General features: G+C 47.2%; 1 protein-coding gene across 4 annotated transcripts in view; it reads right to left on the bottom strand.

Moving 5' to 3' along the window:
• RC3H1 (ring finger and CCCH-type domains 1) overlaps positions 1-27,828 on the bottom strand; it is a 343,910-nt gene that overhangs the window by 242,563 nt on the left and 73,519 nt on the right. For all 4 annotated transcript variants that reach the window (XM_030205363.1, XM_030205364.1, XM_030205367.1 and 1 more), the window contains exon 3: positions 18,491-18,611. In XM_030205363.1, the coding sequence (XP_030061223.1) occupies positions 18,491-18,611 (121 nt within the window). The remainder of the gene's footprint in view (positions 1-18,490; positions 18,612-27,828) is intronic.

Below are 27,828 nucleotides of genomic sequence, written 5' to 3'. Positions count from 1 at the left end.
TATTAAAATCTGGACTCGACACGAGTCATGTTTCAGCCATTCAGGCCTGCCTCAGGAGTCCCTGTGGATAGCTGCTAGAGTGGTATCTGGAGTGATGCAAAGATCTTCTGAACATATGAAGCTGACGTACTTGAACGAGCTGCGATAAAGAAAACCTCTTAATTCAAGGGCTCGCCGTCACAACGAAACATTTAACATCTCAAAGAGTTTTTCCTGAAACAGAGTACACGAGGAGACAACTCCCAGGCTGGAGGGGAGGGGCGGAAAGGTCGCAGGTGCCTAGAAGACTTTGCAGGGGAAGGATTAGCAAAGGGAGAAACCCTGAGGAAGATGAACCTCCTTGGATCTGTAGACAGTATGTAATGGCTCCCAGCAGGTCCAGGGGGTGAAACTCCTAGCAGGACCCGAGAGACTGGTGCACACCTGATAAGAGTTGACCCTTTACATATCGCTGCCGCCATCTCTGATCCCTTGAGAAAGTGTTAGCGAAATAGGAGCCTGTTGGGGGGTCTGATGAGCTTGCAGATTATGTAGATACAGTGGTGGAAATAAGTATTTGATCCCTTGCTGATTTTGTAAGTTTGCCCACTGACAAAGACATGAGCAGCCCATAATTGAAGGGTAGGTTATTGGTAACAGTGAGAGATAGCACATCACAAATTAAATCCGGAAAATCACATTGTGGAAAGTATATGAATTTATTTGCATTCTGCAGAGGGAAATAAGTATTTGATCCCCCACCAACCAGTAAGAGATCTGGCCCCTACAGACCAGGTAGATGCTCCAAATCAACTCGTTACCTGCATGACAGACAGCTGTCGGCAATGGTCACCTGTATGAAAGACACCTGTCCACAGACTCAGTGAATCAGTCAGACTCTAACCTCTACAAAATGGCCAAGAGCAAGGAGCTGTCTAAGGATGTCAGGGACAAGATCATACACCTGCACAAGGCTGGAATGGGCTACAAAACCATCAGTAAGACGCTGGGCGAGAAGGAGACAACTGTTGGTGCCATAGTAAGAAAATGGAAGAAGTACAAAATGACTGTCAATCGACAAAGATCTGGGGCTCCACGCAAAATCTCACCTCGTGGGGTATCCTTGATCATGAGGAAGGTTAGAAATCAGCCTACAACTACAAGGGGGGAACTTGTCAATGATCTCAAGGCAGCTGGGACCACTGTCACCACGAAAACCATTGGTAACACATTACGACATAACGGATTGCAATCCTGCAGTGCCCGCAAGGTCCCCCTGCTCCGGAAGGCACATGTGACAGCCCGTCTGAAGTTTGCCAGTGAACACCTGGATGATGCCGAGAGTGATTGGGAGAAGGTACTGTGGTCAGATGAGACAAAAATTGAGCTCTTTGGCATGAACTCAACTCGCCGTGTTTGGAGGAAGAGAAATGCTGCCTATGACCCAAAGAACACCGTCCCCACTGTCAAGCATGGAGGTGGAAATGTTATGTTTTGGGGGTGTTTCTCTGCTAAGGGCACAGGACTACTTCACCGCATCAATGGGAGAATGAATGGGGCCATGTACCGTACAATTCTGAGTGACAACCTCCTTCCCTCCGCCAGGGCCTTAAAAATGGGTCGTGGCTGGGTCTTCCAGCACGACAATGACCCAAAACATACAGCCAAGGCAACAAAGGAGTGGCTCAGGAAGAAGCACATTAGGGTCATGGAGTGGCCTAGCCAGTCACCAGACCTTAATCCCATTGAAAACTTATGGAGGGAGCTGAAGCTGCGAGTTGCCAAGCGACAGCCCAGAACTCTTAATGATTTAGAGATGATCTGCAAAGAGGAGTGGACCAAAATTCCTCCTGACATGTGTGCAAACCTCATCATCAACTACAGAAGACGTCTGACCGCTGTGCTTGCCAACAAGGGTTTTGCCACCAAGTATTAGGTCTTGTTTGCCAGAGGGATTAAATACTTATTTCCCTCTGCAGAATGCAAATAAATTCATATACTTTCCACAATGTGATTTTCCGGATTTAATTTGTGATGTGCTATCTCTCACTGTTACCAATAACCTACCCTTCAATTATGGGCTGCTCATGTCTTTGTCAGTGGGCAAACTTACAAAATCAGCAAGGGATCAAATACTTATTTCCACCACTGTAAGTGACCCAATTATTTTTCTCTAATGTCTACTGCCTGTCACTTTATAGACAAATATAAGTTTTCATTTAAAAAAATTCTATTTAAAATTTTAAAAAAACAATGTGTATACTTCAAAAACCATAAATTCAATTACATTTTTTGCATAGATATACATTTGGTAGGTGGGGGTATTTTGTCAATGATTATACTGTTCACAACAGTCAGTTCCCTGTGACAGTATGATAAAAGAATGAAGTGATGACTATATTGTTGCCCGACTGATCTCCTGTAACTTGACAGAATTCAGGGCCAAGCCCTGATCTAAACCTTGTTGCAAACAGGCTAAGACCTCAGTGGCTTGCGCCTTCCATGAGTACAGACCTGAATTGAGCTGCCAGATCTAACAGACCACACATGTCTGCAGGCATGTCCAGCCATGCAACAGACACATGCAGTCCTGCCTCCCTGCACAGGCCGACTTCAGACCATGGCTCCAGTATCTCAGCCGTTCCCCTGCTCTTGTTAGATGTGCCTTTTTTTTTTTTTACTCAAATAGCTTTATTTCCCCAGTAGGAAGAATAAAGCTAACCACACAAAGCCAATCAATGTTTTTCAAGTGCCTGGGAGCTGCATGGGGAGCCCAGGAAAACAGGGTGTACAGGGTACGAGGGGCAGGGGGAAGGGGACCCATGCTCCTCTGGAGGAGTCTAACAGGACTGAGCCACATGCCTCGCCCAGTGGGTGCTAAAACGCATGCCTGGGGGCCGTGGAGCAAGGCTCTACATTTGACCAGGTCCGATTCGAGAATCGAATATTCTTGGAGCAGCCATCAGGCGCGACTTCCCTGTGTGGCCTCAGCCAGCAGAGCAGGGAGTTAGGCCAGGGACCAGGAGCACCGGCCTAAACAACGTACTATTTGCTAAAGGTAGAGAAAAATAGTGGAACATTCCCAGTGCACTGGAAAAACCTAGTTTTTTTCTCTATCTGCTGGTAGGAGGGGATAACACACACATGTTCAGAATGGTGCAGCCTTCAACATTAAGGAAGCGTCAACTACTAATTTGCCTGAATCTTTCAAGGCTTTATTTTGATGAATTGAAAAGTCATATGGACGGCCCAATCTATCTGGGAGATTTCAATTATACAAAAGACTGAGAGGGATCAAGAGTACAACAACCAAGGCAAAGCAAAAAAAAAAAAAAAAAAACAAAGAAAGCACTCAAGGGCCTTCAAGCCTGGGAAAATCAAAAATTCCTTTTTCAAAAATGACCGACATGGGCCGTATTTCGGCAAAAAAAAGTCCAAAATTCCTGAATGAATACTGCATACAAATCCTTAATGAGCAAAACAGAGCTCTCTCTTCATATACAGTGGGGGAAATAAGTATTTGATCCCTTGCTGATTTTGTAAGTTTGCCCACTGACAAAGACATGAGCAGCCCATAATTGAAGGGTAGGTTATTGGTAACAGTGAGAGATAGCACATCACAAATTAAATCCGGAAAATCACATTGTGGAAAGTATATGAATTTATTTGCATTCTGCAGAGGGAAATAAGTATTTGATCCCCCACCAACCAGTAAGAGATCTGGGCCCTACAGACCAGGTAGATGCTCCAAATCAACTCGTTACCTGCATGACAGACAGCTGTCGGCAATGGTCACCTGTATGAAAGACACCTGTCCACAGACTCAGTGAATCAGTCAGACTCTAACCTCTACAAAATGGCCAAGAGCAAGGAGCTGTCTAAGGATGTCAGGGACAAGATCATACACCTGCACAAGGCTGGAATGGGCTACAAAACCATCAGTAAGACGCTGGGCGAGAAGGAGACAACTGTTGGTGCCATAGTAAGAAAATGGAAGAAGTACAAAATGACTGTCAATCGACAAAGATCTGGGGCTCCACGCAAAATCTCACCTCGTGGGGTATCCTTGATCATGAGGAAGGTTAGAAATCAGCCTACAACTACAAGAACTCTTAATGATTTAGAGATGATCTGCAAAGAGGAGTGGACCAAAATTCCTCCTGACATGTGTGCAAACCTCATCATCAACTACAGAAGACGTCTGACCGCTGTGCTTGCCAACAAGGGTTTTGCCACCAAGTATTAGGTCTTGTTTGCCAGAGGGATTAAATACTTATTTCCCTCTGCAGAATGCAAATAAATTCATATACTTTCCACAATGTGATTTTCCGGATTTAATTTGTGATGTGCTATCTCTCACTGTTACCAATAACCTACCCTTCAATTATGGGCTGCTCATGTCTTTGTCAGTGGGCAAACTTACAAAATCAGCAAGGGATCAAATACTTATTTCCCCCACTGTAGGTATCTGCACAAATGTAGATAGCGATAGCAGCTGCTTTAACTGTGCCGCGAGTTTGAAAAACGCTGTCACTTGAAAAGCACTGCCAAACCAAAAACGAGATTTCAATTATACATTGTTACCCTCAATTAGTTGTCAACGCTGGCACTCATCTGCTATCTTATATAACTCAGCTACTGTAAGTTTGACAGATGTTTGCATCCAGGGAAGCATGAATACACATATTACTCCACAGTCTAGCAAACATATTCCAGAATACATTTTTGGCTTATTTCCCAAACAGTGAGAGCAGGGGTGCTTTAGTCCCATCTTAATCTCTGATCATGCTAATATGACCTTGGAGATATTAGAAATTTACCCAAAAAGGAGCCTGCCCATCCAGTCTATGAATAGAGCTTTCCTTTAGAGATAAATTGGTGAAAGATTAGGAGGAATTTATTTCCCTCATAGCCCCAAAGTAACCCCATACTTACAGTGGAAAACAGCAAAGGTGGTGTTGAGGGGACACTTTACATTCATTGCCTTGATGCTCAAAACACAGAGGCAGGCTCAGTTTTTTGTCCTTTAGATTGTAAGCTCCTTTGAGCAGGGACTGTCCTTCTTTGTTAGACTGTACAGCGCTGCATAACCCTGGTAGCGCTTTAGAAATGTTAAATAGTAGTAGTAGTAGTAGTAGTAGTAGTAGTAGTAGTATACTCTGAACATTTGGAGGAGTTAAGGGAACAAGGGATATGCATGTTTTGAGGCAATTAACATGGGTGAAAAAGGAGCTTAATACTCTTGAGGTTGCACATATAGCAAAATACATGCAATTAACAAAGAGGCACTTTTGTAAATCTTCAAATAAGCCTAATAAACTCCTTTTGTTACAACTGAATAGGATTATATTTAAAAGACTAAAAAGAGACAATACTACTTCAATCAGAGAACATGGTGGTCTGCTTTGTAGGTATTATAATTAACTTGCTAGTCACACATTAACAAGGACTAACACAGGCTGTACATATTGTAGCAGGACTTGCTTATCCACTTCTACTCTAGCTAAGATTATATTCATGCACCTTCCTGACTTCAAATGGAACTTTCTTTAAATTAGTCCCCTTAATTTGTAAGTCCTGTTGTTCTATGTTCCACCTTTGCTTACACCCTATGCGGTCTATTAAAATGTTTTATCATATATTGTGTTGACAATGTAAAGAGCATACTATGCCGTTTTATACACTATTTGAATATTTTTACTGCTATAACTGTCTTTTGCCTATGTTTGACTTAATTCATGCTCTATGCTGCCTTGGGTGAATTTCTTCAAAAAGGTGGTAAATAAATCCTAATCAGGGGCGTATCTGCGTGGGGCCACCCGCAGATTTCGCCTTGGACCCCCCCCCTATCGCCGCCAACCCTCCCCCGCCGTTGCCTTGGGTACCTTTGCTGGCGGGGGGACCCCAACCTCCGCCAGCCGAGGTCCGCTTCCTCCTGCCGCTTTTAAGTTCTTCTTCGTCCTAGGCTCCATCACTCTGTGCTGTTCAAAGAAGCTGGCGCTGCTACCTCAATCCACTTTCGGAGTCTGACGTCGCTGAACGTTGTACGTTCAGGACGTCAGACTCACAGAAACAGAGTCTGTGAGTCTGACATCCTGCATGTACAACGTGCAGCGACGCCAGACTCCAAAAGTGGATTGAGGTAGCAGCGCCAGCTTCTTTGAACAGCACGGCGTGACGGAGCCTAGGACGAAGAAGAACTTAAAAGCGGCAGGAGGAAGCGGACCTCAACTGGCGGGGTTGGGGTCTCCCGCCAGCAAAGGTAGGTGACTGGCAGCAGGGGGGGGGGGGTCGGCAATGGTGGCCGGGGGGGGGGTCGGAAATGGCGGGGGGGGGGGGCTATAATGTGCCCCCTCACCCTGGCTCCGGCCCCCACTACCACCGACTTTCAGGTACGCCCCTGATCCTAATAAATAAATAAATAAAATTATGAACAGCTATGTTCACCCCAACTCAGCCAAAACAGAGGACCTAGAACAGTGATTATGGTCCAGAAATCTCCCTAACCTGAATGAAACTTAGAAAACATTTGGAACAATCCTTTGGCATTGAAAAGATATATTGAGCCTTATCAGCCGGATTACCTACCTGCAGTTATACAAACATTTCAAAAATCAGTCAGATAACACCTTTCTTTATGGCAGTCTTTAATTACATTGGTAAACAGCATAACCTTGCTGGGTGATTTTATAAGGTGGCAATTATGACAATCCTTAAAGAAAATACAAACCCCACACTCTGTAGTAACCAGAGTCTGTTCCGTTTGCTGAATATCTACTATAATAAAACTCACCCTCAACGTTCTGAGGACACTGACGTCAGTGAAGCCAAGCCCTGACTTCCTTCAAAAAGGTTCGAAGGTTCGTGGTGGTGAAGCCACCAAAATCGCTCCGGGCCCCGCCCTGGAGGGCGGAGCTATGGCAGAACAACGAAGGGGTTGGCAGGGAGGGAGGCAGGGAGGCAGGTGGGGGGGTGGGAAATCGCTCCGGGACCCGCCCTCGCGTCAAACGTCATGACGTTGGGGGCGGAGCAATGGCAGAACAACGAAGGGGTTGGCCAGGGAGGGAGGGAAGGGGGGGGGTGTTGGCGACGAAAATCTTGCTAGCGCCCGTTTCATTTGCTCAGAAACGGGCCTCTTTTACTAGTCAATATATAAATTTAACTAAACTATTTTGTTTCCACATGGACAGGTACATGCATAAATCCATCTGGAGAAGGCTGGGTTCACCACAGACAGGTTTGAAGCAGATAGTATCTGATGCCTCACTGGTATTTTCCATGAAGTGAAAGTGAAAGATGCCAACTACACTCTCTTAACTCTGGATGAAGAAAGCTTTTCGCAAAACTAAATGGCCGTATCTCTGTGCTATGGGAGTATGGCTTTAGTCAATTTTGAGGCTGGACTGAAGCACTATGGAGGCCATTCTATAAGGAGCCACCTAGACTCAGGCAGCACGAATGCATGGACACAAATGGTTGCCAGTGGGTGTTTACATGGGTGCAGTCTGGGTAGAGCATAAGGTGGGTGCATAATCACGCACACAAGTTACAGAATACTATGGTATGATTTATGTGCATTCTTTCCCAATCTGAGCAGGAACATTTACACCAGTTCTATGGCTGATCGTAAGTGATTGCACCTAAAATATAGTTGTGCAGTATTCTATAAAGAAGAGTAGGCACCTTCTTTTCTTTATAGAATAGGCTCCAAATACTGTTGGTGCCCCTTTATATAATTATCCTCCATATGCTGCCCCCACTGCCTCAGTTTTTGTTAATGGTCATCTATCTCCAGTCTTCATTTTTTTTTATTGAAAATTTTTTGAAATAAACACATCTAACAAAGCATCCCCCCCTCTAAACCAACCCCCCTCCCTTAACATGAGAGATGATATGCATATGGCCACTGAAAGTTCATTTCCAGTTCTCGCTCAGGTGGGTTCCAAGAATCAAAGTCACTGTCTTTATCACAGGGAACACCCACCCAGGGGGCATCCAAGTCAATCCCCAATAGAGATCTCCATTCTCTATATTTGTCCCAGAGTTTATAGAAGTGAGTCATCTGCCCAGATCGAACAGCCATGAGTTTCGACATCTGATATAAATAGTCCATTTTGTGAACCACCTTAATCACTGGTGGTGTGTGTGGGTTTTTCCATGATGAAGCCAATATTATCTTGCCCGCCACCAGGAAGGTCAAAGCCAAGCGATGCATAGCTGGTGAGATTCCAGTCTTCATTTTAAGTGGTACACTAATCAGGGCTGTCCCCTGTCACCACTGCTCATTGCTTTAGCTATCGAGCCCTTTGCCAAACTAGTCCATGAAGAATTTGGGAACTACAAAATAAATCTGGCTGGGAGATGTGATTTCCCTATATACAATGATATTTTAACACACGAAACACCCTGACGTTTTCCTCTGTTGTCTTACATATATGATTCGAGAACTTGGTAAATTTTCAGGATATATACTTAACTTTCAAAAATTCACTCTATTACTATTTAAGACCCAACAGAGCAGAGCCACATTTCCCCATGACTTTAAAATAGTACAGCAACTTAAAGATTTAGAAGTGGTAATATCTAATGATGTATCCCAACTTTATATGATGAATTAAGATACACTAATAGGTGAGAAAAAATACATTTAGGATTATTGTGAGATATGGCGATCTGAATGCTGGGGCACATTAATTTCATCAAAATGCTAATAACTGCCACAGTTATTTCTATTCTCAAAGCTACATATTAGGGAGTAACACAGTTATCATAGTAGATGATGGCAGCCTCGAGACTGGCTTCAAGTTGTTAAGGAAAAGGCTGCTGCCATTCCATTTCCTTTGGAGGTGGAGGACGAGCCAAGGGCCAAGATGCTTGAGATGCTGGACTACGAGTCTCCTCCTAAAGGCTGTGATTGTGCCACTGCACAAAATCCTTCAGGATGTTCTCGTGAAGAACTGAGAGTCCCCTCTGCCCAAGAAGATCAATACCATGCAGGGCCGTGCCTAGGGTCTCTGGCGCCCCCCTGCAGACTATCAGTTGGCGGCGGCGGCGGCCCCCCCCCGCCCCCCCCCCCCCCCCCCCGTGAAAATGATCGCTCACCACTTGCCACACTGACAGGAATTGTCAGCAATATTCTTAGAAACAAACTGCTATACACTGCAAAATAAGATAGCAGATGTAAATTCTCAAAGTGGACATATTCCAAACACTAAAATGAAAATAAAATGATTTTTTTCTACCTTTGTTGTCTGGTGACTTTCTTTTTCTGATTATGCTGCTATCTGTCCTCTTAACTCCGTTTCCAGGGCTTCCTTTCCATTTATTTATTTCTTTTCCTCCTTTCTTCTTCATTTCTGGTCCTCAGCTTCTGCCTATTTTCTTCATCCATGTGCAGTTTTTCTCCTCTCTTCCTTTTCCCTCATTTCATCTCCTTCATCTCTCATCCCTCCCCTCTATGTCCAGCAATTTCTCCTCTCTCCCTGAGCCCTGCCCTCTCATCCATGCTCCTCTGTCCCCTGTCCCCTCCATTCATCCCTATCCAGCAATTCCTCTCTCTCCCTGAGCCCTACCCTGCAATCCATATTCATCCATGCCCATCTGTCCCCTCCATTCATCCCTATCCAGCAATTCCCCTCTCTCCCTGAGCCCTGCCCTCCCAATCCATGCCCATCCATGCTCCTCTGTCACCTGCCCCCTCCATTCATCCCTATCCAGCAATTCCCCTCTCTCCGAGTCCTGCAATCCATATCCATCCATGCCCATCTGTCCCCTCCATTCATCCCTATCCAGCAATTCCCCTCTCTCCCTGAGCCCTGCCCTCCCAATCCATGCCCATCCATGCTCCTCTGTCCCCTGCCCCCTCCATTCATCCCTTTCCAGCAATTCCCCTCTCTCCCTGAGCCCTGCCCTCCCATCCATGCTCCTCTGTGCCCTCCATTCATCCCAAATTCCCTATCCAGCAATTCCCCTCTCTCCCTGCCCCTCCCATCCATGCTCCTCTGTCACCCTCCATTAATCCCTATCCAGCAATTCCCCTCTCTCCCTTCCATGACCCCCCCCCCCACCTCACATCCATGCTCGTCTCTCCCCTGCCCTCCTGCTCCCATTGTTCAACTACTGCCCGCCCTCTTCTCTCCCCCCCAACATCCCTTTTCTTGTTTTTTCTTTTTAAATTTACCTCCATGGCGGTTCAGCAGCGCAGTGTCAGTGAAGGAGGCGGTGCTCGCCTCCCGACGTCTATAGCCTTCCCTTCGCTGTGTTCCACCTTCTTCTGACGTCATTTCCTTGACGTCAGAAGAAGGCGGAACACAGCGAAGGGAAGGCTAGAGACGTCGGGAGCGCCGCCTCCTTCACTGACGCTGCACTGCTGGACCGCCATGGAGGTAAATTTATAAAGAAAAAAAAAGAAAAGGGATGTTGGGGGGGGGGGGGGAGAAGAGGGCAGGCAGTAGTTGAACAATGGGAGCGGGAGGGCGAGCGAGGTGAGCATGGTGCGGCGGCGCCCCCCAGAGGGAGGCGCCCCCCTGCCATGCTTACCTTGCTTACCGTGTTGGCACGGCCCTGATACCATGTACTGGATCCACAGTAAACTTGCATTTGATAAGCCTCAGTTGCCTCATCATTCCATGGTGGTAGAATCCGCTCTGGAATGACCAGGATCTAGACACTATGCTTCGGCACCCCTTGACAGCTAGAACCTTGTACTCTTTTGGGAGGAAGATGTTCCAGGCCTTTATGCACATTGAGCCTGCAAATTGGTGGGAAAATGTGGGATACAAATGCTACAAATAAATGTCAAGTATGCAATCCTACCAGCTCAAGAGGATCTACTTGCAGGAGTCGATGTGCAAGATGATCGACTTGGCTAAATCTCTCCCACCGGAGCAAGCCGAGTTACTTCGCCACTTGGCCAAGCAGCGGAAGGCGTAAGTTCTTGGCCAGGGACTCTTACAACACTTTGGATGTGGCAGCCAGGATCTCTGCCCAAAGTATAGCAATGCGCAGACTCTCATGGCTGCGTGTTTCTGACTTGGAACTAGCGGTTCAGCAGAGATTGGCAGATGTCCCTGTGCCAGGGGGATAACCTGTCTGGAGAGCAGGTTGAGGAGGTTGTTGATCAAATCAAGAAACACACTGTTACCATCTCTTCTCTCTCCTGTCGGGCACTTTCTGCATCTGCCACATCACCTAGGAGGTCTTTTCACAAATCGAGAAGGGGTGCCTATTACTCTCTGAGGGGAAGGTATGCCACCTCTTCTCTCCAGCCTTCTCAGGCTTAGCATCAGCACAGCCATTCCCATCAACAGCATGCGCATAAGGTCCCTGTGGCTCCCCTGTCAAAGAAGGGGTGAGCTTCTGACTGGCTCTAGCAGAGCACAGCCACTGTCAAAGTGTCAGTCCCGGACTTGGCAGAAGGGGGGAGGCTGAAGTTTTTCAACAAAAAGGTGGCCCCTTATAACTTCTGACCAGTAGGTTCTTCAAATAGACCATCTTGGATACATCCTCAATTGGTGTCATAACCTCCAAATTGACCACTGAGAGCTCATTACTTCAGCTCTCAACACGACCAGGTACTTGCAGAGGAACTGAAGGCCCATGCGGTCGAGCCTATTCCACCAGGAGAAGAAGGGAAGGGATTTTATTCCAGGCAGGGGGGATGCATTCCATCCTAGACCTAAGGGACATGAACAAATTCCTGGTCAAAGAAAAGTTCAGGACGGTTTCCCTGGGCACCTTTCTCCCGATGATTCAGGAAAACAATTGGCTATGCTCTCCGGACTTAAAAGATGCCTATACCCACACATCCTGATACTACCAGCCCACCAGAACTATGATTTTGGCTGGGAGCACAGAGCACTTCCAGTACCGTGTGTTGCCCTTTGGCCTTGTGTCAGCTCCAGGGTATTTACCAAATGTCTAGCAGTAGTCGTAGCATCCCTACGCAGACTGGGAGTTCGTGTGTTCCCTATCAGTGACTGGCTGGTGAAGAGCACGTAGGACGACAGTACTTGGGAGTCCATACAGAGGACTATTTGGGTGCTTGAGCTACCAGGGTTCATTTTAAACTACCCCAAGTCCCCTCTACACACTGCACAACAATTGGAATTCATTGGAGCCCTGCTTGATATGAAGAAGGTTCGAGCTTTCCTTCCAGAGCCGAGAGCAGACACTCTGGTTGCACTGGCTTCTTGAGCTCAAACATTTCAGCAGGTCACAGCTTAGCAGATGTTGAGATGCCTGGGCCACATGGCATCCACAGTCTATGCGATACCCATGACACGTCTTCACATGAACTAACCAATGATCTCTGGCTTCTCAACGTTTAATTAAAAGCTGGAATTTGTTGCCAGAGAATGTGGTAAAAGCAGTTAGCTTAGCAGGGTTTAAAAAAGGTTTTGCCGGAAGACCTTAGGAAATTGGAAGACTGAACGTCCAAATGGCAGATGAAATTTAATGTAGACAAATACAATGTGATGCACATTGGAAAGAATAATCTGAATCATAGTTGCCTGATGCTAGGGTCCACTTTGGGGGTCGGCAACCAAGAAAAAGATCTAGGTGCCGTTGTAGATAAGCTGAAATCTTCTGCTCAATGTGCAGCGGCGGCCAAAAAAGCAAACAGGATTCTAGGAATTATTAGGAAAGAGATGGCGAATAAGACAAAATTCTAATGCCTCTGCATTGCTCCATGGTGCGACCTCACCTAGAGTACTGCGCTCAGTTCTGGTCACTGTATCTCAAAAAAGATATAGCGGAATTAGAAAAGGTTCAAAGAAGAGCAACCAAAATGATAAAGAGGATGGAGGAAAGGCTATGAGAGTAGATATGATTGAGGGTCTACAAAATCCTGAGTGGTGTATAATGAGAAGTAAATGAATTTTTTATTTGTTCCAAAAGTACAAATACTAGGGGACACTGAAGGAAGTTACATGGAAATACTTTTAAAACAAATAAGAGAAAATATTTTTTCACTCAATGAATAGTTAAGCTCTGGAACTCTTCGCCAGAGGAAGTAGCAACAGCGGTTAGCGTAGCTGGGTTTAAAAAAGGTTTGGACAAGTTCCTGGAGGAAAAGTCCATAGTCTGCAATTGAGACTCTAGGCAAGGGTGTCCCCTTTCCCCTTTATTGTTTAACTAGTAAAAAAGGCCCGTTTCTGACACAAATGAAACAGGCGCTAGCAAGGTTTTCCTCGGAATGTGTATGTTTGATAGTGTATGTGCGAGTGAATGTGTGTGAGAGAGAGAGTGAATGTGTGAGTGTGTGTGTGTGAGAGAGAGAGAGTCTGGGTGTGAGTGTGTCTGTGAGAAAGAGAGTGTGTGTGTGAGAATGAGTGTGTGTGCAAGTGCGTATGTGAGACACAGTGTGAGAGAGAGAGGGTGTTTCACACAGATACAGTGTGTGCGAGAGAGAGAGAGAGAGAGAGTGTGTGTGAGACACAGACTCTCTGTGAGACTGAGTGTATGAGACCAAGAGAGTGAGTGAGTGACTGTGACACATAGAGAGTGAATGTGATACAGTGTGAGACAGAGTGTGTGAGAGAGAAAGACTGACTGTGAGCGAGAGAGACAGTGTGTGTGACAGAGAGTGTGTGTGTGTGACAAAGATACCTCCCCCCCCCTTTCTGATGTCAGGCCCCCCCTCCCTCCCTCTCTCTAGTGTCAGGCCCCCCCACTCTCTCTCTCTCTCTCTGATGTCTGAGAGTTACTGTGCAGGACGCTGAGCTCTGGCTGTGCTTCAAGGAACTGACCAATCCTATTTAATAGAATGCACCTCCAACATTCTGAAGCCGAGAAACCTCGTGTGGTTGGTCACTTCTGCTTGTGACGAACCCGGAAGTACGTGATGTCAATTCAGGAGATGGATACAGAGAGCAGGAATGCCTCAGCCATGCAGTCAGCTTCAGAATGTTGGAGGTGCGTTTTATTATACAGGATATAGCTTTGGAACCTTTTTTATTAGCAGTTCGTTCTTCCCAGGATATATCAGGAATCAAATTTTCATCTCTAGAATTTAAAATCTCAGCTTATGCTGATGACATTATGCTTTTTTTTATCTAACCCTGAATCTTCTCTAACACATTTTTTAAAATTAATCGATTTGTATGCATCTTTCTCTGGATATAAAATCAATATCCAAAAAACGGAGGTTCTTCCTCTAAATATATTAGCTACTCCTGATATGATAGCTCCATTTGGTCTTACCTGGTCATCCTGTAAAATAAGATACCTAGGAATAGATCTCGTTTCTTCCCTAAAGGACACCATGGAAATTAATTCAAAATAATTGCTGGACATGGTTCAGGCCCTTCTTAAAACCTGGTCTCTTCTTTACCTGTCCTGGTGGGGTCAGCTGGAGTCAATAAAAATGATGATCGCCCCAAAAATCACATTCATTTTAAGTATGGTACCTATCTTATTTCCCCCTTGCTTTTATAAAAGTATTGACAAAATTTTGAGTTTTCCCCTTGTGGCCTGGGAAAACTCCCAAAATTGCGCTTGCTACTCTTAAATCCACTAAGGAGAATTCTGGAGTTTTATCATAGAGCCTTCATATTACAGCAAGCCTCCAAGTGGTTAGTAAGTGATCTGGCCTATTCCCCTTCATGATTGCAAATTGAAAAAAGTGGTTTCCCTTAGACCTTAATTCATATCTACCTTTAACGCTCATGGACAATTTAAAACAAGACCCCTTGATTTCCACTGCGTTTTCATCTTTACTAAAACTAGATAATCTTTTGCTCATTCCATCTGACACTTCAATGAAGTCATCCTTATGGTATAACCCTAATATTCGCATAAATAATCATCCTCTCCAATGGAAAGAATGGTTTCACAGTTTCTTCAATCACATCAAAAGGTCATGTTGCCTCTACATGTTTATGATTACTTCACTCTACAGTGGAAAAGCTAGTCTATATGGGAATCTGAGCTGAAATGCCACTTGACAGATCAGCAGTGGAGTTCGTTCTGGACCAAAATCAGTAGACCCATAGCATCTGCAAATTATTTGCCATCTCTCTTCTTTCTTCATCATAGGTCGCTATGGACTCCTCATAAAATGAAAATTGCTGGTCCTTTGGATAATAACTTGTGTTGGTCTTGTAAATCAGCTACAGGAACCTTCAACCATATTCTTTTTGATTGTTCTTCAAATTTTGGAATAATATTTGGCGAGTGATTTCTGATATTTTTCATTTGTCTGAAGTGCTTTCAATCAGTAAAATCATATTTGGTTCGCCTGTTACTGAAAATGTTTTAGACAAATATTCCTCCAAACTGTATGATACGTTAATTGCTATAGGCTTAAAAATGGTTTTAGCAAGTTGGAAGGATAATTCCTTTCTTAATTCTCACTTTTGGTGGCATTCTGTTTTACAAATACACAAATTTGAGTTATCTTTAGCCATCAAAGTTAGAAATTCCTTATATTTTGACAAAGTGTGGTTGCCTTTAAAAACGTATCTTTCTTTAAACAAGAGTTCTCCATAATATTTGAGTGTAAATTGCAGATTCTGTTTTGAATATATTTATAACTTGCTTTCCCCTAACCTCCCCTCCTTTACCGCCCTACCTTTCCCTCCTCTGTTACTTAAAAATTGATATTCTTTGATATGACTATTTGATTATTCCTTGTATTTTGCATTTCTTATCCCTGTATCATTATAAATTAATAAAAATTTCAAGACCCTGAGACAGACATGGGGAAGCAACTGGGATTGGTAGCATGGAGTGCTGCCATGATTTGGGCTTCACACTCAAGGTGCTTGGTCTGCCCAGGAAACAGATCTCCAGATCAATCTCCTGGAACTTCGAGTGATTTGGAATGCTCTAAAGGCTTTCAGAGATCGTCTGTCTCACCGAATTGTGCTCACTCAAACAATCAGGTGCCAAGCGGGGGTGGGGGGGGGGGGGGGGGGGAAAGAACCAGATCACACCCTCTGTGTCAGGAGGTCGTTCAAATATGGTGTTGGGCTGTCCAGCAGGGTATGCTCCTCCATGCCACTTATCTGGCAAGCAAAAAGAACAGCATGGCCAACAGACTGAGTAGAGTTATGCAACCACACAAGTGGTCTCTCAACTTGGGCATTGCCTGAGAAATCTTCCGAGCATGGGGCATCCCCTCAGTGGATCTCTATGCCACTCACATCAATTACAAAGTCCCTAGTTCTGTTCCAGTCTCCAGGCCCACGACAGACTAGCATCAAATGCCTTCTTCCTTCATTGGGGGACAGGTCTTCTGTATGCTTGTTCTCCCATCTCTCTCGTGAGGAAGGCTTTGCTGAAACTCAAGCAAGACAATGGGACCATGATTCTGATCTCGCCTTACTGGCCTCACCAAACCTGGTTCCCTCTTCTTCTGAAGTTATCCTCTGAAGAACCTTGGAGATTGGAGTGTTTTCTGACCCTCATCGTGCAGAACGAGGGACCTCTTCTGTATCTCAACCTTCAGTCTCTGGCTCTCACAGCCTGGATGTAGAGAGCCTAGAATTTGCTTCCTTGGATCTTCCAGAGGGTGTCTCCCAGGTCTTGCGGGCTTCCAGGGAAGATTCCACTAAGAGATGTTACTCTCTTAAATGAATGAGGTTTGCCATCTGGTGTGAAGGCATGGTCCTAGATCCCCTTTCTTGCTCTACACAGAACCTGCTTCAATACTTTCTACACCTATCTGAGTCTGGTCTCAAGATCAACTCCGTAAGGGTTCACCTTAGTGCAATTAGTACTTATCAAACTGTAGAGGGTAAGCCCTTTTTTGGACAACCTCTAGTTGTTCGCTTCATAAGAGATTTTTCTTTTGTCAAAGCCCCCTGACAAACATCTGCCTGTCATTCTCACCCGACTGATGAAAGCTCCTTTCGAGCCACTGGACTCCTGCCATCTGAAGTACATGACCTGGAAGGTCATTTTCTTGGCGACTGTTACTTCAGCTCATAGAGTCAGTGTGCTATTAGCATACATTTCAGGGAAAAGGCAAGCTGTAAGTCAGCAAATGCTCTTTTTTTCAACTTTGATAAGACCTGCACATGTTTCAGTATTTACCATTATTTTACTAATGAAAACACAATACTAAAAAGCACTCAAAGTTAAGTACCACATAAGTAAATAACAGCAGGGGCATCTAGCTAGAACCCCAACCCTGACACACTGTGGACTGGATTCTGTAAATGGTGCCCAAATTTGGGCACTAAAAAAAATTAGTGTTAAGTGCTAGTCTATAAATGGCACCCAAATTTGGGCACAGTTTAAAGAATAGCACTTAGCTCCAGAATCCGCACCCAATTTTGGGCACAATTTACACAAACTGAAACCTGATGTAAATCCTCACACCTAAATTAGGCACGGATCTGCCATATTCTATAACACTACGTGCAATTTCTAGGAATGCCCCTGATCTGCCCATGCCCCCTTTTCAGATCCATGCAGAAAATGTATACACACATGTTTATAGAATACCCAACTAGAAAGATGAGCAAGTAAATGTTAATTGTTGCCAATTAGTGCCAATAATTTTTAGCGCCCAATTATTGACAATTAACTGCTCTTTTTGCCAATTAAATTGTGCACACAATTATGGAACACTAGTGTGAAAGGCCCGTTTCAGAGAGGAATGAAACAGGCGCTAGCACTGCTTCCCCCCCCCCCCCCCCCGATGTCTACGCTGCCACTGTCCCCCTCACCAAGTCGCCGCCGCTGCTCCCCCCTCTCCATGCAGCCAGCAACTCTCTCCATCCACAGAGGCGGCGCGGCAGTACAAAATCAGCATCAGGTGTTTGAACGAAGCAGGCGAGGCACCGCAGGAGGCCATCAGGACTGGCAGTTGGCTGTGCAGCCGGTCCTCGCGCCTGGACGTCAGTGCCCCTGGAGAAGGACCCTGTAGGAGCGACGTGAGGCGAGAGGAGCGGCTGCAGAGCTGTGTACACGAAGCTGATGTTGTTTTTGTTGGTCCGGTACTGCAGCTTCGGGCAGAGATCGGAGCGGCACGGCAGGTCTGTGTGTGGGTGGGACTGGAGGGAAAGTTGCTGGGTGGAGGGAGAGGGGGTAACGGCGGCGACTTGGGAGAGGGGGTGTAGGGGGGGGACTGTCATCTCTGGAGGCGCTCCTAGGGGGTTTGTTGATGTGGCAGGGGGAGGGGCTTGTGTGATGCTGCGAGGGGGGTATTTGGGGTAGGGGGTTGTGTGATGGGGCGAAGGGGGGTAGGGGCTTGGGCTGGGGGTATTTCTTTTGGGGGGGGGGGGGTAGTGAAGGTTGCTTTGTAGGCTGGGGGAGGAGTGTTTCCCTACTCCTTTCTCCTGCCCCTCTAGTGTGGATGTGGTTGTGATTCGTGGAACCGGATATCTACACCACCATGCAAAACAGAAGTGAGGCTTCATTAGAACGTTGGTGGTGCCTTTTATATATATAGATGCCCGATGCGTACCAAATTTCATCATGCTATTTTGGGTGTATGATCAAGCTGTGTTTGGACTCTGAATTGTTTCTTTTGAGAGAAGTAGTATAAAGCATCTCTTACCTCTTGCACTGCTAAGTGGTTTCAGGTACAGTGCTAATTCTTCCACACATTTCTTGGCTTCTTCATAGTGTTTGGTGTCTTCAATCCCACTGCACAACATGATGGACTGCTGCTCAGGAACCTGTCAAAGAAATGCCAAAATAAGTGATTTATAATACTATCTGCAACCTCCACCAACACATAACTAAACTCCACCACCTTTACATCAAGCACACATACTCAAAACACTGTGAACACAGTGTTCTATCATTTTTCTCAACTGAAATTTCCTTGACATTACAAGAAAAATAGCCTCATATTTTCTACACCTCTGTCAGCAATTCACTCTTATAGTACAGAGGAAGTGATACTTTACAATTATTTTTTTTAGTGAGCTTGTAAAAGATATCAGAATGTCAACCTTCCCCAAGTTCAGGGAAACGTACTCATAAAAACATGACCAAAAATTTACCTGTTAGGAAGTTGAAACTTGGCCATAAGACACAGATACCACAGCATCAACATCCTACAGCATATAAAAGAGGGTGCTTCGTGCTGCATAGTACTAACATGCAAGTTGCACATCTCTTCCTTGGTTTCAGTTTATGATTTTCAGAAGATTGGATGGCTGCTATAATTGTATTACCTGTTGTTTTCTCTGGCAGTAAAAAAAAAAAATAAAACCTAAAAGCAACTCAAACTGAAGATACTTATGTGCCATGCCTACATCATACAAGGAGTGCTTCCAGTACAAAGACAAAACGGAGAAGAAAGCTAATACAAAACGTGCCATACTGCGAGGGCACAGCTCAACATATTTACTACCATCGGTCATAGCTTCATTCATTACATCAAGCTGAGCCATTTTAAGTTCATTTGAGAGTGAGCTGAGGATCAGACAAAGCAGGAACAGTCTGGCTTCCATTCTGACTTTTTTTGTTTCTTTGTTTTAATCAGTCATTTTATGACACTTGTTTGGACTCCATTCTCTAAAATTACAGAGCATCACAGCCAGAAAACAGTAGCTTGTAGGTGATACTTTCATGAATTCCCACTTAATCTTCTCCAAACACAGAAAGATTTAACAGGAAGGCAAACAGTAAAGGGAAGTATGATCCTCCCACCACTAATACTGAATATCATCTCTCTTCTCCAGACTAACATTCAGTGACCAAAATAAAATTTCAAATATTTAAAAAAAAAAAAAAAAAAAGTAGTTATGTTCTGGGCTACTGTGTTTAAACAGATAGAAAACAAATGCACGTCCAGGCTGATCAATCTTTTAGAACATACTGCTTTGTCCTAGCACAATAGAGGAGTGTGGTAGCCGTGTTAGTCCACTCTTAAGGTTATCAATAGAAATCAAACAAAATAAAACATGGAAAAGAAAATAAGATGATACCTTTTTTATTGGACATAACTTAATACATTTCTTGATTAGCTTTCGAAGGTCTCCCTTCTTCCTCAGCACAATGAATCTGGTGCATTCAGATATAAGAGAAGTCCAGTATTTACGGTCTTTAAAGATGGTCATATTCTGAATGTACTGCTTTGGTCTATCTTGACCCTTTTGAATCAGTTGACCAATACAGATGTTTTATGCTAGCACGTATCTAACCTGCACAAAGAGGACAACTAGCCTTTGCTAGGCTTTAGAGTTACAGATAGGACTCGACTACAAAAGAAGTCATTAATATTAAAAGTATACAAGTACATTAAATGAAGATACATACCTGTAGCAGGTATTCTCCAAGGACAGCAGGCTGAACATTATCACATATGGGTCGTCGTCCACGACGGCCCAGGAGACTGGAACTCTTCAAAAAGAAGAAACTTTGAGAATGCTGCGTCGCACGGGACAAAGCACAACATGCATGTGCGAGCAGCTTCCTGCCTGCGACGTGAGACTGCGACGTTAGTTAATAAAGAGCAAAAAAGAGAGAGAGAGAACAACTCCAAAGGGGAGGAGGGAGGGTTGTGATAATGTTCAGCCTGCTGTCCTCTAAGAATACCTGCTACAGGTATGTATCTTCATTTTCTCTGAGGACAAGCAGGCTGAAGATTATCACGTATGGGGTATCCCTAGCCCTCAGGCTCACTCAAAACAATGAACATTGGTCAATTGGGCCTCGCAATGGCGAGGACATAACACAGATTGACCTAAAAAGAAACGCAACTAAGTGAGAGTGCAGCCTGGAACAAAACAGAAATGGGCCTAGGAGGGTGGAGTTGGATTCTAAACCCCGAACAGATTCTGTAGCACCGACTGCCCAAATCGACTGTCGCGCCGGGTATCCTGCTGAAGGCAGTAGTGAGATGTGAATGTGTGGACTGATGACCACGTTGCAGCCTTGCAAATCTCTTCAATGGAGGCTGACTTTAAATGAGTCACTGACGCAGCCATGGCTCTAACATTATGAGCCGTGACATGGCCCTCCAGAGTCAGCCCAGCTTGGGCATAAATGAAGGAAATGCAATCTGCTAGCCAATTAGAGATGGTGCGTTTTCCAATGGCAACTCCCCTCCTGTTGGGATCAAAAGAAACAAACATTTGGGCGGACTGTCTGAAGGGGCTTGTCCGCGCCACGAAAAAGGCCAATGCTCTCTTACAGTCCAAGGTGTGCAACTTGTCTTCACCAGGGCGGGTATGTGGACGGGGAAAAAATGTTGGCAAGACAACTGACTGGTTCAGATAGAACTCCGACAACACCTTCGGGAAGAACTTAGGGTGAGTGCGGAGGACTACTCTGTTATGGTGAAATTTAGTATAAGGTGCATGGACTACCAAGGTTTGGAGCTCACTGACTCTACGAGCTGAAGTAATAGCCACCAAGAAAATGACTTTCCAGGTCAAGCACTTCAGATGGCAGGAATTCAATGGCTCAAAAGGAGGTTTCATCAGCTGGGTGAGAACAACATTGAGATCCCATGACACTGGTGGAGGTTTGACAGGGGGCTTTGACAAAAGCAAACCTCTCATGAAGCGAACTAAAGGCTGTCCAGAGATAGGCTGACCTTCTACACATTGATGGTAAGCACTCTTACGGAGTTGGTCTTAAGACCAGACTCTGATAAGTGTAGAACGTACTCAAGCAGGGTCCGTGTAGGACAAGAAAAAGGATCTAGGGCCTTGCTGTCACACCAGGCGGCAAACCTCCTCCATTTAAAAGAATAACACTTTTTCGTAAGACCAGACTCTGATAAGTGTAGAACGTACTCAAGCAGGGTCCGTGTAGGACAAGAAAAAGGATCTAGGGCCTTGCTGTCACACCAGGCGGCAAACCTCCTCCATTTAAAAGAATAACACTTTTTCGTAAGACCAGACTCTGATAAGTGTAGAACGTACTCAAGCAGGGTCCGTGTAGGACAAGAAAAAGGATCTAGGGCCTTGCTGTCACACCAGGCGGCAAACCTCCTCCATTTAAAAGAATAACACTTTTTCGTAAGACCAGACTCTGATAAGTGTAGAACGTACTCAAGCAGGGTCCGTGTAGGACAAGAAAAAGGATCTAGGGCCTTGCTGTCACACCAGGCGGCAAACCTCCTCCATTTAAAATAACAACACTTTTTCGTGGAATCTTTCCTCGAAGCAAGCAAGACTCGGGAGACACCCTCCAAAAGGCCTAAAAAGGCAACTTCTAACTTCTCAAAATCCAGGCAGTGAGAGCCAGAGACTGGAGGTTGGGATGTAGAAGCGCCCCTTGTTCTGAGTGATGAGGGTCGGAAAACACTCTAATCTCCACGGTTCTTCAGAGGACAACTTCAGAAGAAGAGGAAACCAGATTTGACGGGGCCAGAAAGGTGCAATCAGAATCATGGTACTGTGGTCTTGCCTGAGTTTCAGCAGAGTTTTCCCTACTAGAGGTATGGGAGGATATGCATACAGAAGGCCTGTCCCCCATTGCAGGAGAAAAGCATCTGACGCTAGTCTGTCGTGGGCCTGAAATCTGGAACAGAACTGAAGGACTATGTGATTGATCTGAGTGACAAAAAGATCCATCGAGGGGGTGCCCCACTCTCGGAAGATGGTCCATGTTCAGAGACCACTCGTGAGGTTGCATTATCCTGCTCAGTCTGTTGGCCAAACTTTTGTTTACACCTGCCAGGTATGTGGCCTGAAGAAACATACCGTGATGGTGAGCCTAAAGCCACATCCGGACGGCCTCCTGACACAGATGGCAAGATCCGGTGCCGCCCTGCTTGTTGGTGTAATACATAGCAACCTGATTGTCTGTCTGAATTAGAATAATTTGATTGGACAGTCGATCTCAAAGCCTTGAGAGCGTTCCAGATCGCTCGTAATTCCAGGAAGTTGATCTGGAAATCCTTTTCCTGAAAGGACCAAGCTCCCTGAGTATGAAGACCATCTTAATGAGCTCCCCACCCTAGGAGGGATGCATCCGTCATCAGCACTTTTTGTGGCTGAGGAATTTGGAATGGATGTCCCAAGGTCAGACTGGATCGAATGGTCCACCACTGAAGGGAACTGCAAAAGTCGGTGGAGAGATGGATGACATCCTCTAGATCCCCTGTGGCCTGGCACCACTGGGAAGCTAGGGTCCATTGAGCTCATCTCATATGTAGGCGTGCCATGGGAGTCACATGAACTGTGGAGGCCATGTGCCCTAAAAGTCTCAACATCTGCCGAGCTGTGATCTGTTGAGACGTCAGAGCCAAGGACACTAGGGCCAGAAGATTGTCTGCCCTTGTCTGTGGAAGATAAGCTCGAGACATCCGTGTATCCAACAGAGCTCCAATGAACTCCAATTTCTGCACTGGAACAAAATGGGACTTGGGATAATTTATTACAAACCCCAGTAGCTCCAGCAGTTGAATAGTCATCTGCATGGACCGTAGAGCCCCTGCTTCCGAAGTGTTCTTCACCAGCCAATCGTCGAGATAAGGGAACACATGCACTCCCAGTCTGCGTAGTGATGCTGCTACAACCGCCAAACACTTTGTGAAGACCCTGGGCGCAGATGCTAGGCCAAAGAGCAGTACACGGTACTGAAAGTGCTGAGTTCCCAGCCTGTGAGTTCCTGTGAGTTGGGAGCACTGAGATGTGAGTATAGGCATCCTTTAAGTCCAGAGAGCACAGACAATCGTTTTCCTGAATCATGGGAAGAAGGGTGCCCAGGGAAACCATCCTGAACTTTTCTCAGACTAGGAATTTGTTCAGGGCCCTTAGGTCTAGGATGGGACGCATCCCCCCTATTTTCTTTTGCACAAGGAAGTACCTGGAATAGAATCCCAGCCCTTCTTCCCCTGGTGGAACGGTGACCACATTGGCCTTTAGAAAGGTGTAGAGTTCCTCTGCAAGTACTTGCTTGTGCTGGGAGCTGAAGGATTGAGCTCCCACTGGGCAATTTGGAGGCTTGGATGCCAGATTGAGTGTGTATCCTAACCGGACTATTTGAAAAACCCAATTGTCGGAGGTTATAAGAGGCCACCTTTGGTGAAAAAATATCAACCCCCCCCCCCCCCCCCCTCAACAGGCAAGTCGCCCGGTACAAACACTTTTACTGCGGCTATGCTGCACTGGAGCCAGTCAAAAACCCGTCCCTTGCTTTTGCTGGGAAGCCCTAGGGGCCTTAGGCACTGTCCCGTTTCGGGTCCTTACCGGTGCTCCCGCGGCGGGGAGCGATGATCAACAGGGGTCGCGGGCTCCGGTGCGGCAGAGACCAGCCGCCGACGGGGCCAGCGCTTCCGCGGGTCGGCCCGAGGCTGGCGACCCGGGGGAACGAACGCCGGCCTCAGGGAAGGGAGGACGCCGGCCAAGATGGCGGCGCCAGCATCGTTGTCTCCCCGGCCAGAGCTGAGCAGCAAGCAAGTCCCGCCCACTTGCGCCGGATTGGCGCATGGAAGGAGGAACTCCGCCTGCGAGGCGGGTCCACCAATCCCGGCCCTCCTTGCCTGTCAGGGCTGAAGGAATTGGCTCCTCTCCAGGGAGGGGATGGACGGGCGGGGGATTTAAACCCCGGAACAAGGAGGGCTCAGCGCTTCCGTTTCAATTGTCAGAAGCCCCACGGTGGATCGGAAGGCTAGTCACCTTCAGAGACTGTGTCCTCTTCAGCTAGCCGTCCTTGCTAGCCACCTTCCGAGACTGTGTCCTCCTCAGCTAGCCGTCCTTGCTAGCCACCTCCAGAGACTGTGTCCTCTTCAGCTAGCCGTCCTTGCTAGCCACCTTCCGAGACTGTGTCCTCTTCAGCTAGCCGTCCTTGCTAGCCACCTTCCGAGACTGTGTCCTCCTCAGCTAGCCGTCCTTGCTAGCCACCTCCAGAGACTGTGTCCTCTTCAGCTAGCCGTCCTTGCTAGCCACCTCCAGAGACTGTGTCCTCTTCAGCTAGCCATCCCTGCTAGCCACCTCCAGAGACTGTGTCCTCTTCAGCTAGCCGTCCTTGCTAGCCACCTTCCGAGACTGTGTCCTCTTCAGCTAGCCGTCCTTGCTAGCCACCTCCAGAGACTGTGTCCTCTTCAGCTAGCCGTCCTTGCTAGCCACCTCCAGAGACTGTGTCCTCTTCAGCTAGCCGTCCCTGCTAGCCACCTCCAGAGATTGTGTTCCTTGTCTGCGCTAGCCGTCCTTGCTAGCAGCCCTTTAGAGACTGAGTTGCTGACTACCAGCCAAGCCGACCGTCACCCCGCGGTTCCAGCAGTCCTGCTGGCCGCCTGCAGCTGGGGGCTCAACCCTCGGTGAACGGCGGTCGCCACGGGTGAAGATTCGGGGTGCGCGGCGGTCCTCGGAGGTCTTACCGGCCTCAGGGAACCTAAGGGCTCACCAACAACCGCACCAGGACAGGAAACGAAAGCCATGAGCGCCTACGCAGCCCGATCCACGGGACCTGGCCAAGGTACTTCAGCAGCAGCAGGAGCAGCTGAACGCCCTGTCGGGGGCGCTCCAGAACGTATGCTCTCAACTTTCTACGCTTCAGGTACAGAACCAGGCCGTTGCGGTCCAGGGGGCCGCAGCGGCTCCCCGTTCGGTAGGGTTCCGCACGGGACCTCGGTTCCCTGAGCCAGGCACGATATAATGGGGCCCCCGGAGGTTGCCGGGGGTTCCTCAATCAGTGCAACTTGGCCTTCCGGATGCAACCAGAGACATTTGCTTCGGACCAAAGTAAAAGTGGGATATATCATGGGCCTATGTGAAGGGAAGGCCTTGGCCTGGGTGGCCCCACTTAACGAGCAACAGGACCCCATCTTGGATGACTATAGTGAATTTCAGCGCCGATTCCGTATGGTGTTCGACCTTCCTGGGAGACCATCTTCCGTGGCATCGGAACTGCTGCGAATTCATCAGGGTGAGGGAACGGTGGCCGATTATGCAATTCATTTCCGGACTTTAGCCACGGAGCTCCGTTGGAACCCAGAGTCCTTAATGGCCATCTTTACGGAAGGGTTACAAGAACGAATCAAGGACGAATTGGCAGGGTGGGAAGTCCCAGGCCAACTTGACGCCCTGATTTCGCTCTGTATCCGCGTCGATACCCGGTTCCAGGAGCAAGCGAGAGCCCGGGCGGAACGGCAGAAGTGGGCACGGGGTACGTCCCGGACTACTAAGGGGCCATCTCCTCGCCGTGGGAACCGGGACTCCAAGGAGAATGGGGAGGAGCCGATGGTGATGGGCCGTCAACGGCTGGCCCCTTCCGACAGGAAGAAACGCTTGTGGGACGGACTGTGCCTCTATTGTGGTGAGACCGGACATTTTATTCGAGCCTGTCCCTCCCGGGCGGGAAACGTCTCCCCCAAGGCACCTTGAGGGGAGGGGTCTTGGGGCATTCCGTTCCCCTACCGGATTCCTTGATCACACTGCCAGTAATTCTACGGTGGCACGAGACCGCTATCCAGACCCGGGCCCTGGTGGACTCTGGGTCGGGGGGCAACTTCATCGGGCACGAACTGCTACAACAGATGAGCTGGCCCACGCTCCCGCGGCGGCCGTCGTTGCAAATCACCTCCATCCAGGGAACTACATTACCGCAGCCGGTCACGGAGATCACCTCCTTTTTGGAATTGCAGGTGGGGGAAGATCACCGGGAAGAAGTTCAATTCCTGGTACTATCCCGGACCATTCATCCAGTGGTTCTAGGATTGCCCTGGCTACGGAGTCATAGCCCTGTTATTGACTGGACCAAGGGAAGTATCCAAGCTTGGGGTAGTTCCTGTCGGGAGAACTGTTGTAAGGGCCGGACCGGCAGCTGCCCCGCATTTACTAGTATGCCCGGGGGGGCGCGAATAGAGCTGGGCTCCCTGCCCATGGACTATAGAGACTTTGCAGATGTGTTTTGTCCAGTGGAGGCGGAAGTTCTACCGCCTCATCGGTCGTTTGACTGTGCCATTAACTTGATGGCAGATACCATGCCACCGCGGGGCCGACTGTATAACCTGTCCCGAGGGGAGTCCAAGGCTATGCAGGAATACATCCGGGAGAATCTGCGAAGAGGCTTCATCCGGCCCTCTACGTCCCCGGCCGGGGCCGGATTCTTTTTTGTTACTAAGAAGGATGGCTCCTTGAGGCCCTGTATCGATTATCGGGGGTTAAATGCCATCACGGTAAAGGATCGCTTCCCTCTACCGCTCATTCCCGAACTCTTTGACAGGCTGCAAAGAGCCCAGATGTTTACCAAGTTGGACTTACGGGGGGCCTACAATTTAGTGCGAATCCGGCGAGGGGACGAATGGAAGACGGCTTTTAACACCCACGAGGGACATTTCGAGTATCGGGTGATGCCATTTGGCCTATGTAATGCCCCTGCGGTGTTTCAGCGACTTATTAATTTTGTGCTCGAGGATTTGCTGAACTCCACGGTAATTGTTTATCTGGACGACATCTTGGTGTTTTCCCAAAACCCCGCGGAACATGTGGGCCATGTTCGCGCAGTGCTGCAGCGGTTACGACAATACCGCCTGTTTGCTAAGCTCAGCAAGTGCGCTTTTCATCAGAGATCGTTACCCTTTTTGGGACACATTCTGTTACCCGGGGGGCTACAGATGGAGCCGGACAAACTCCGGGCGATTCGAGAATGGCCACAACCGCTGGGACTGAAAGCACTGCAACGTTTTTTGGGATTCGCGAACTACTATCGCCAGTTTATTCCCCAGTATTCACAACTGACGGCGCCATTGACAGCGCCCATTAGAAAAGACGCGAAGGTCCGGGACTGGCCGCCCGAGGCGCAGGTGGCTTTTCGCCAGGTAAAGGAGGCATTCAACTCAGCGTCCATTTTGTTAGCCCCGGATCCAGAAAAACCCTTTATTGTGGAGGTGGATGCGTCTGCGTTGGGAGCCGGGGCGGTCCTCTCGCAAGTGAATTCCAAGGGCCGGCGTCAGCCTTGCTCTTTCTTCTCTCGTAGATTCTCCCC

This window comes from Microcaecilia unicolor, chromosome 6 (genome assembly GCF_901765095.1).
Source record: "Microcaecilia unicolor chromosome 6, aMicUni1.1, whole genome shotgun sequence".
NCBI lineage: Eukaryota > Metazoa > Chordata > Amphibia > Gymnophiona > Siphonopidae > Microcaecilia > Microcaecilia unicolor.
This window is presented reverse-complemented; position numbering and strand designations above follow the sequence as displayed.